The sequence below is a fragment of the Propithecus coquereli genome, unplaced genomic scaffold (assembly GCF_000956105.1).
Source record: "Propithecus coquereli isolate 6110/MARCELLA unplaced genomic scaffold, Pcoq_1.0 Scaffold442, whole genome shotgun sequence".
Classification (NCBI taxonomy): Eukaryota; Metazoa; Chordata; class Mammalia; order Primates; family Indriidae; genus Propithecus; species Propithecus coquereli.
This window is the reverse complement of record NW_012150197.1, coordinates 1,111,820-1,122,562: the sequence shown is the minus strand read 5'-3', so window position 1 is coordinate 1,122,562 and position 10,743 is coordinate 1,111,820. Positions and strand designations below refer to the sequence as shown.

General features: G+C 50.7%; 1 protein-coding gene across 3 annotated transcripts in view; it reads right to left on the bottom strand.

The window, feature by feature from the left end:
* DIDO1 (death inducer-obliterator 1) overlaps positions 1-10,743 on the bottom strand; it is a 55,529-nt gene that overhangs the window by 6,318 nt on the left and 38,468 nt on the right. For all 3 annotated transcript variants that reach the window (XM_012654635.1, XM_012654633.1, XM_012654634.1), the window contains exons 10-16: positions 10,114-10,230; positions 9,875-9,979; positions 9,304-9,439; positions 8,514-9,042; positions 7,985-8,138; positions 7,218-7,307; positions 5,859-6,054 (exon numbers count right to left, since the gene is read on the bottom strand). In XM_012654635.1, coding sequence (XP_012510089.1) covers positions 5,859-6,054; positions 7,218-7,307; positions 7,985-8,138; positions 8,514-9,042; positions 9,304-9,439; positions 9,875-9,979; positions 10,114-10,230 — 1,327 coding nt within the window. The remainder of the gene's footprint in view (positions 1-5,858; positions 6,055-7,217; positions 7,308-7,984; positions 8,139-8,513; positions 9,043-9,303; positions 9,440-9,874; positions 9,980-10,113; positions 10,231-10,743) is intronic.

Genomic DNA, 10,743 nt, shown 5'->3' with positions numbered 1-10,743 from the left:
CCCGCCTTGGCCTCCCGGAAAGCTAGGATTACAGGCGTGAGCCACCGCGCCCGGCTTGAATTAAGAATATTTTGATTTAAAATAGCACTTCTCATCACGGTAGCTATTTGTTTACTGAATACTTTGCTGCTTATTCAACTTGGGTATGGTCAATTGTTAAACTGGCTATTACGGCCTTTCTGGACCAAATGTGTCTGTTGACAATGGCCCCAGAGCTTGCTGGGCACAGGTGGGGGACACGCTGACACGCGAGCGGAGTTGTACAGGCAGCTGTCCGCCGGCTCTCTCCCGGCAGAACCTCACACCAGGCTGGCCTTGGGAGCAGTGGACGGCAGGGGCTGGTCCTAGCAACGGGGACGTGCCACCCACTGAGGGAGATGCTAACGTCCACAGGCCTGAGGGAGGGGGCGCGAACCAAGTTCCAGGTTAATAAACTTCCTGTAAGGGGCCAATCGCTGTGCTAACCTCAGGAGGACAGGGGCCCCGGCCTGGTGACACACACCATTCCAACAAGAACTTGTAATGGCCTAACACGCTTATCTATAAATTCGTATATCTCGGCCCTGGCAAGAATCTTTAATCTTTGACCTTTGTTGTCACACCCCTCGCAGGGAAGGCTAATGCTCAGTTACTGGTATTTATGTTGGTTTTGAAAACCGCAGCTATCTAGAGTGGCAGCTACCGCGCAGCCAGCATTTTTAAATGCTTCCAGCTCTTGACGGTCTCCTGTGCATATGCCGGTGACAGAAAAAGCCAATCAGATGTCAGTTCTGAAGTTCCCCACTATTTCTCCCCAAGATTTTAAATTTAAATCAGGCTGCCCCAAAATGGATACCCCTGCTTTGAAACAAACTTTACCCTCTGACCACGTCTGCTGTGGTTGCATGACTGTGTGAATGAAGCACAACTAACGCTTGGAAATGACATTCATGGAGGAAGCACAGACGGAGAGGAGAGCCCCAAGCTTAGCTATGCTCCGCGTGGCCAGGCCAGGCCAACGAGCCCTTAATGGCGCCCCTCACCCGGGGCGGGGGGCAGCAGAGGGTGTGTCACGTCCCGGCAGCTGTGAGGTGCGCTGGCGCCCGCGGTGCGGCCTGTGTCGCGAGAGGCTGCAGCGCGACCAGGCACCAGCTGGACGGTGCTGGGAGCAAGGACGCCTCCTCACCCACCTCCCTCCTGAGGGCTGCTGTGGCCCATGTTCGTAAAGTGGGGGACACTGAGCAGTGCGGGAGGGACGTGGAAACACTAGCTGCCGTCCTCCACGCCCACAGGGGCGCTCAGCCTGGGAACACAGGCACCGAGGCGCCCTGCCCGACACCCTCCACAGCGCCAGAGGGTGACGGATGCTTTTCTTCCGAATGGCAGTGGGGACGAAAGCAGCCTTTCCAGCTCCACGTCTGTGTCAAGGCTTCACGGGGAAGGGTCTGGCCTCACTCAGTGGTCACAAGTGCACACGTACAGGAAAAGAAACCAAGAAGCAAAGACAAGGAGTGTACTTGAAAAGCTGGGTGCCAATTAATCTCCGGGACGAGACCAAAACTAGCTCGTGTCCAGGGTGTCAGTGGCAGGGCGCTGAGTGGAGGCACCTGCTGAGGGGTGGGGCAGCCTCGGGAGCTGGGGACTGCACGATGCTCCTTCCAGAGAATAAACCCCCGAAATCTGACTCCTCCTAACCCCAAGGCAGCCAAAATGATTCCTTTATCCTAAATCTATCTGGCACGTTCTACTATTCACTATTTAAAACGAAAACCCTCCTATGGTCTGAATCTGTCAGAACAAAATTTTCACACCTGCTGAACAGAAACTGTGGAAGTTAATAAACAAGAGTCTTAAGTATGACTTGGACAGAGACGTGGCAGATACAGGGAGCAGCACACCTCGTCCAACCCACACTCACACTCACACTCACGCAGACCCGCCCGCTCTCCAGTTTTGAACCCCTAAGACCTACAAGAAGCCACTGGGCCCGGTGCACATTTTGGCTAAGAGGAGCGTGCGTCCACCTTCTCCCAGATGCTGGGTGCCAGGAAACGCCCCAGGCAGCGGCCTGCCCACCCCCTGCTGTGCTGCACCATCCAGCAACTACTACGTGGGCGTCTGGGGCTGGGTGCGTCACGGTGGCTTATGAAAAGCAAAGGTAGACCTAGGACAGGAGAGCTACCAAATGGTTCTAATTCAAACAAACAATGACCAGTTTCCATGAAATGTTTTTATTGATGTAGGAAGAGAAAGTAGTACATTCCATTCGATGCTGTATTTGACTTTGATTACAATCTCTGTGCAAAGCTATCGATACATACACACACAAAAACTGAAGAAATGCTTACCTGACAATATTTGAAGTCTAAGTTTTCGAGCTAATTTAGAAAGCAGTTAAAAGTGAACACAAAGACACTACAGATTCAAACATTCCTCCCAGTGCTTTGCAGTGTAGAAAGATTCAGAGAAAAAGACTCTTTCCATTAGAGCACCTAAAAAGGGCGCTGCTTCCTCCCGCCCTTTACTGGGGCAGAGGCAGACCGCACGCCCGTGTTCTGTGCCCCTGCAGCCACTGAACAGGCATTTCAGATTCAGACTCCAGGTCCCATCGATTCAGAGTAATGGGTGGCCTGTGGCTGTCACTAGTGTGGGCGTCTTGGTCTCAGGTCCAGTCCTATCAGGGTCACATACAGAACCCCACAAGATGAGCTTCCAACCTGACTTATCTTTCTTCCATGCAGAGACTTGCGACCCCAAGCCCCGTGCGGGGACCCTGGCAGTGTCACGGGAGCTGGGCTGACCCAACATCTGAGTGGAAAAGGGGTCAGCTGGCTTAGAGGGACCCAGGCTTCCAGTATCCTTCCAAGTAACACTATGCTACTAAAAATGCCACCGTGTGACAGAACAAGACAACCCAGCACTTTCGCGGACAAAACAAAAACATATAGGACAAAGTGTCCTCAGGGAGATCTGGGCTCTGGCCGTGCTCTGAAACGCAGCCTGAGAACTGCGTGTGGGGCCTGAGCAGCTCGGTGGGCGCAGGTCCACGTGTTCACTGTCCCTACAGCTCACCTGAGAAGAGGGCACGGCTCAGCACCTCCAGTGTCTTCACCTGCTTCTCAGGTGTGAGCAGCGGGCACCGGGGGCGGGGCTGCTATGCTGTCAAAACCCACTCAGTTCCAAAGTTCAGGTGAGGACACCGTAGCTCTGCGCCACAAAGCAAGGCACATGCGTGAGGGTCACTCTCTTGTGCAACAACCCCAGTGGCCAGGCTGGACCTGCCACCCGAGCACTGGCGCAGACCGGGCTCCTCTGGTGGGGGCCCCAGCTCTCCCTCAGGCCCGAGCTGTGTGCCCTGCAAAGGACCGAGGGGTGACGGCCTGGTATGCGACCTCAGGCAGTGCGGGCGCCGCTGCCCGGAGTGCGGGCTGTGTGTGCGGCACATGCCCACACCCAACCGCGGCCCTGCTGAGAAGACTCTGCTGCCAGCCTGAGACGGAGCCGGTGCTGTCCAAAGGCTTCTGGGCAGAGACTAACTCCAGGAGGGCAAGGACCGCTGAGACGGGAGAAAGGTTCCAGTGCCCAGGCTCTCCTCTCTCTCTCTCTCTCTCTCTTTTTCTCTCTCTCTCTCTCTCTCACACACACACGCATGCACACGCACACACATATACACACACTACACACTCGAAACCAGGACACACACCTGTGCATTTGTATCTAGAAAACACCAAGTCAAACCACCAATGTGAGGCAGCTCGGGTAGCTACCCGGCCTGGTGGAGGCCGTTTAACTCCACGCAACCGTGTAAAAGATCACACATACGCACTAATGTCAACAATGGTATCAGCAGAATAAAGAAATATCATACTAAAGTCTTTAAGTTAAAAAAAGTTTTTAGAAGTGTTCAGACAAAATCTCATGGACTGTTACCTTTCTAAATTCCTTTGTCCTATTTTACTGTACCAAGGCACATTGTTCATTGTGGACAAAAGTCTGTGGGTCTTTTTTGTGTCCCTATTAGGCAGTGTCACGGCCTCAGCAAGTGTCGTGGTGGGTGAGTGTGACATTCACTCAGCCAGTCACTGGGCTGAGTCTAGGTGGTCAGCGCCCATCACACTCAGCAACGAGGAAAGTGCCTCCACCAGCCTGGCTGTGCTGGGCCCAGGGCCCTCCTGGCAGCGCCAATGAGGCCTGTCCCCTCCCTCTGTGCCTTGGGCTGCGCCTCACAGGCCTCCCCTGACCCCTTCCCTGGCTGCTGTTGGAGCCTCCTTCCATTCCTGTGCACGGCAGGGACACCCCAAGGCCCCGCTGCAGCCCCAGGTCTGGCCTACCCCCACGACCCGACACTGACGTGGAGGGGCAGGAAGGGGAGGGCGCAGGGAGGAAATACTGCTTTAATGTTTTCAAAAAGGGAGGCTCAGGACCTACTCATTCACATCCTATAAACAGAAAGTGCTCTCTTGCCCCGGAGAGGAAGGTGCTATCTGGCACCGCAGTGTCTCCAGGACGCAGGGCAGCGTACGCTCACGTTAGCTCCTACACACAAGCTTTCACGCTCGCGACTGACCGGACGATCTGCGCGGGGCTCTGGGAGGTCAGCTTCTGGGTCTTCACCTCCAGGAGAACTGGACACATCCTCTCCCTGGTCACACGGGGCCGGCCAGAGCTCTTCACACAGCTGTCACCAAGAACCTCCAAGGTTCTTTCTGCCACCCACTGGGTGGCATCTCTTTCCCCCAAGTAGGACTTGAGAGGACACACTAAAGCACTTTGCTTTTAAAATGCATTTGGCATTAAATAATTTAATGTATCATGCCAGCAAACATTGAACCCTGGAATTATTGATGTCAGCAACGCCTTTACGGGCCCATAATTCCAAGAAGCAGGCACAAGCCACACCCACACCAAGTGTTAAGTAAGAATCGGACGTGGGCTGTGCTTGGGGAGATAGGACTGCACCGGGGAGGTGGAGTGGCTGTGGCAGGGGCATGCGCCGAGGCCTGGCGAGGGGACAAGGGACACTGAGGTGCAGGGTCTGGGCGGCACATGTCATTTCAGGCGCTGGCTGCTGCCTCTGTGGCACGTGTCCACACATCAGCCTTCGGACAATACCAGTCCTCTGGGGACTTCATGGCCAAGGAGACACTTCCATTTAGGCATCTGATGCCAGTTCCCTAACCGAAGTCACAGAAACTTCTACGGGGCTGGGAAAGAGCTGGACACTAACAGACCACACCCTCCCAGATTCACTCTCAACCCTTGACAAATATGAGATATTTCTTAGGTTGTTTGTAAATAATCCTTTAAACGCAGTACTTTCTAAGAATGAGCAAACACAAAGTTTGCCAAAGACAAATGGACTTATTAAAATTTGAGCTGTAGATTTAAAATTATTTCTAACAATATTTTTCTATGTCACTATTTTCTGTATCTTCTAGAAATTAATCCCTGTTAGAGAAATGACCTCAGAAGGAAACGTGCTCATTCCCGAGCTGAGGAGTAACAACAAGAACCCCATCTAGAGTGAAGAACGCGGCCCGGAAGCCCACAGCAAGTGTTACCTTTCCTCTCCCACTCACCTTCAGCCTCCTGGGCATCCCAGCGTCCACTGGTCTGAGGCCAGGACAGGCCGTGTGGAAGCTGCGGGTTCTTTCCCTCTCCATAAAACTTTTCTAAGACGATTTTTGCTATTAGGGGCATTTCTAGTGACACGTTCCTATCCCTGGAAGATGAGTTCTTTTGCTAGACACTGCTCCATTTGTACTCCTAATTCCTGATCTAGCAAAGCCACGGTTTAAGCGAGCGGCAGAGCCACCTCAGTGGGGAGCTGTGTAAGGTAGCAGGAGTGCCTACTCATCACCCAGAAAGTCGCTGCTTACCTGGTCCCTCAAAGGGCAAGAGTTTGGATGGAATAGGGTCCTTGGCACTCAGTGGAATCAAGTAGAGGTCCTTGATGTGCCTGTTGTTATTAGCTACAACGCCAAAACGGCCACGGCTGCTAAAATAGGAGTAGAGAGAGATATAGGCAACCTCCTCTTCCTCTGTCGCGGGGTGAAAGCGGATCAGGCACAGCTCCTGGAACACAGACAGGGTGGGGAGAGCATTTACCCGCGGCCCCTCGAGAAAAGCACCCACTTCCAATTCTGTACCCAAACCTCAAAGTCACAGTCTGAAATGGGAGATTTTCGCAATTCTCAATCTGCTTTCCACAATCCTGTTGTCCCACATGTTAAAATAATGTGGTAAAGAAAACACAGGCTTGATCACCACACTGCCCGATCCAAATCCTGGTTTCCACAGGAAATCCTTCACAATTACTTTCATGCCAGCCACCACTTGAGTTCGTGTATCAGGGAGGACCCACGTGAAGTGCACGCTTAGCGGCGTGGGGCAGAGCAGGCTTTTGCTCCACTGATGCCTGAGGTCACGGTGTGGAGGCTGCGACCTGCAGGGCTATCTTGCACCTCCACGCGGGAGGGCCGAGCCCTCTGTGGACCTGATGACAATGACAGAGCCTCCTCAACGACACTAACACACGCACACAGCTGCAGCTGAATTCCAGGGGTCCCACAAAACCAAAGCCCATTCACAAGCCCAGGCTGTGCACTCTGCCTGCTCATTCCTGAAGTCCTACCTCCTGCTCCTTTGATCACAAAAAAACAAAGAAATGAAGCTTATATACTTCTTACTGAAATTTAACTGCATTTACATTATTACAATAAATCAGAACAAACTTCCATCACTGCGTTACCCAAGTTAAATACATCCTCAAATAGTAATGTAACTATATAAACTTAAATTTTTGTTTTTGAGTCTCCCTCTGTCACCCCAGGTGGAGTGCAGTGGCATCATCGTAGCTCACGGCAACCTCAAAGTCCTGGGCTCAAGCGATCCTTCTGCCTCAGCCTCCCAAGTAGCTGGGACTACAGGCACACATCATGACGTCTGGCTAATTTTTTCTATTTTTAGTAGAAACGGGGGTCTCCCTCTTGCTCAGGCTGGTCTCAAACTCCTGACCTCAAGCGATCCTCCCACCTCAGCTTCCCAGAGTGCTAGGATTATAGGTATGAGCGACTGCACCCAGCCTAAACTTAATTTTTAACATTTACCTGGAAATACCTAATAAGTTGTAGGCTAACATTTCAAGCGTTCACCCATCACAATGAGAGGTTAAATAAAAATGTATTTAAATATACACCATCTTCTACTGTTGCAGAGTTTATACTGTAAGCAGATACCTTAGACACAGAAGACTTGAGTTTGCCAACATAATCCCAAACCGTCTTCGGTGCGATCCTCCCACCAATGTGAATTGTGTCGGGCAAATCCTAAACAAAAAGTACTTTGAGTAAGTAACTGGTGAAATTATAGTATTCACAAATAGATTAATGCAGTAATTTCAAGGTGCCAAATAACTCAAGATTCAAGAAAGCCACAACTATTCCAAAGAAAATGCTAACGAGTGTATTAAATGTTGATTGGTTAACTACCATCCAGGACTATGAGTTACCAAAACCAAGGGTGGTATGACATCTTCTGCCAAACAAGATTACATTCAGAAACCGCTGCCCAACATTTCCACGTTATCGTTTACGCACACACACGCATAACAACAACCACATTCGCCAGGGTGACTCCTTGCACTAAGGTCATAAATGCTAGTGCTGTTTTTGTTAATCTTGAAAAATAAGAGATCTGCCATGGGGTTAGCATGCCAGCCCCCTCCTGAGGCAGGGCACACGTCCCTGGCCGTGCTGGTGGCTGGGTGCACACACATCTCATAAATGCCAAGCTGACAGGTAACTGAGATGCCTGATTTCAGGTTCAAACTCTGTCCCTGTCCTATCTGCTCGCTCTGCCAACTCCTCTCCACAGCCATCTCTACTTTGCCTTTAGAGGCGCTTTTCACACCCAGATTGTCAACTGCAAGAGCGCCAGGCGCTCGACTCTAGCACAGAAACTGCTGTGAAAGATGCAGACACACACACACTTTCTTGGTTCTAACCTCACTGAGGTAATCAAAACACCCAGAGACAGGATACGCCTTAGTGACAAATTTCGCTACGCTCTGCATGTTAATGAATCCTTTCCAAATGGTGCTCAGTCGAGACAAAAAGAGGGTCGTGTCTCCTTCTGGAGGGGACCGTGACTCTGAGATGCTGTAAAACAAAATCACAAGAAAAATCACGTAAATCTCCTTCTCTTCGTACAATCAGGATTTCAAAGCATGAAGACTTTATACTTAAAAGCAAAAGTGAATTCCTCCAAGTTTTCGTAGCTTATTTTTGCCAATTAACTCCTTTAATCATAAGAGTATAGACATTTTGGTTAAAGAAAAAACCTAGATGGCCATAAATTCATATTTCAGCTTTCAAGATCTAAACCTCCAAAACAAAGAGGCATCCTAAGTTGGGCCTTTTTAAAATACCAAAAAGTTACATTTTGGGGTAAATTTCAGAGTTGAACTATTTAATCACCAATTACCTTTTCTTTTGTAATCTAAAAGATAAAATGTTCTGCTCTTTTAGACACACCTGAGGCCTGGTGATGGTGAAACTGACAAGTGTCTTGGGTCCGGGGACGAGGATGGCTTGGCCAGTATGGACTTGGGCACCATCACGGAAGTCACGGCAGGCTTCGGCACGTCTGCTCTGGTTTCTCCCGTGTGGGTGCCATCCGCGTGGGCTGCTGTGGAGGGTGGCCCTGTGCATGAGCTGCCTGGAGCAGTCCTGGGGTCCCGGCCAGACACCGTGACAGTGGTGACCACCCCGCCCCCACAGGAGGCTGGGCAGGGGGCGAGGTCCTCCAGCAGGGAGGGCTCGGGGTGGCTGTCTCCAGGAGGCCCAGGGAAATACTGTCGCCCCGTGTTCGGATGAGAAGCACTTTCCAGGTCTGGCTGGGAAGCATCTTCCGGCAGAGCTTCCAGTATCACCTCATCGGCTGAGGCGGGCACGGCATCGGCTGGAGAGCTGTCATACTTGGGTTTTAAGTCTTCCTTTTTAGTTGAAGCTGACAGTTTTTGTTTCTTTGGTGCTGGTTCATCTTCTGATGATGGAACCTGACCTGAAGAACACGAGGGGAGACGTCCTGAGAAATCTGACACGTTCAAGAGCCCAGCTTGCTCACGAGTAGGCAATCTCTTACCAGAACCAAAAGCAACACTATGAAGGTAGGGGTAACTTTATGGACTCCAGGAAATCACCTCAATCTTTTTTTTCTGTTCAAACCTGGGTCAAGTACAGTTGCTTTTAGCAGGATTAGTGATTTTAAACAAAATCAAGTTTAGTTTCATCCTCAAAGTTTCATCCACCAAAATGTGCTCACCTGTACAAATTTTACAGTTGAGATCAAAAAGATGTGCCCGGTGTTGACTTGTTGTGTCTTTCAACATACTGCTGAAGACGTCGAGGAGAGGCGCAGTGTTTTTCTCAGGGATAGCTCGGACCGATTCCTGCTGTTCCTAAAAGTAAAAAAAAAAAAAAAAGCGTAGGTTATTTCTTTCCAAATCTATCTCCAAATTAACAGCACACGTAAAAAGAAAAAGTCTCATGTCATTAAGAACCACTGGGAAGAAAGGGACCATTAAGCCAGACACGGTGGTGGCGCCTGTAGTCCCAGGTACTCATGAGGCTGAGGTAGGAGGTCCCTTGAGCCCAGGAGTTCGAGGCTGCGGTCAACTCTCATGACACCGCTGCGCTCCAGCCTGGGTGACAGAACAAGACTCTGTCTCTTTATTAAAAAAAAATAAATCACTGAATACAAGTACTTGAGAAATAATAGAATTATATATACTTGTAACAGGCTCAGTGTCTTTCCAATAATTTAAGACACATAAAAATAGTTGGAACGGACTAATTTCAGTCTGTTCTTAACACTGAGACTCCCAAATGCTCACGTCTGAATCCGACACTGGCGGGGAGTCCTCCATGTCAGGGATGGGCTCCTGCCTGGCGGCCGTCTTCTTGCTTTCACTGTGCAGTTTCGTCCTGGACTCCATTACCTGAAAGGAAAGAGGCAACACCGAAGCTTTAAACCTTCTTTTCTCGGGGGAAAACATCATGCGTGCAGTCTGAGTTTACTTCTGGAAAATCAGGTCTCCAGTGCCTCAGGCAGGCGCTTTCCATAAGTACTCACAGACTTCGCTGGTCTCTCTTTCCACGTGGAAAGCTCTTTAGATACGAGTTCTTCTGGCTTCATTCTCACAAGTTTTGCCAAAGAGATTTCTTCACGAAGAACACGATGGAAGAGTCCCTATAAACAAACATCTTTCATTCACTTGTTCAAAAACCACTTGAGTATCTGTTAATTTGGAGCGAATACGGAAAAAACAGAGCAGCACAGAAGTCCTGCCCAGAGGGTCGATGGCCACGTGACGACCCAAGCACTCAACTGCACGCAGCATGTGCCAGGGACGTGGCCTCGTCCAGCCCCCACACGGCCTGTGGGGTTCTGTGCCAGGCCACCCCAGCTGGGAGCGAACGGGGGGCCCGGGAAGCGTCAGTGCTAAGGTCAAGCAGCTGCTTTCCAGGCCTGTGCTGCACCGATTCTGCCAACAGCCCCCACCTCTCTTCAGGAAAAACAGAAGCGTGTACACGAGACAAACAGGTAGTATCTGGAATGAAGGCGGGAAGAGAGCACTTCTGCTAGTGGGCTGTTAAGCACGGCGAGACGCAGAGCATGTGAATCCCAATCTAAAACTGAGGTAGAGTTCAGAGGCCGACAGAGACGCCAGAAGACTGTGGCTTGGTGGCAGGAGAGGCCCTG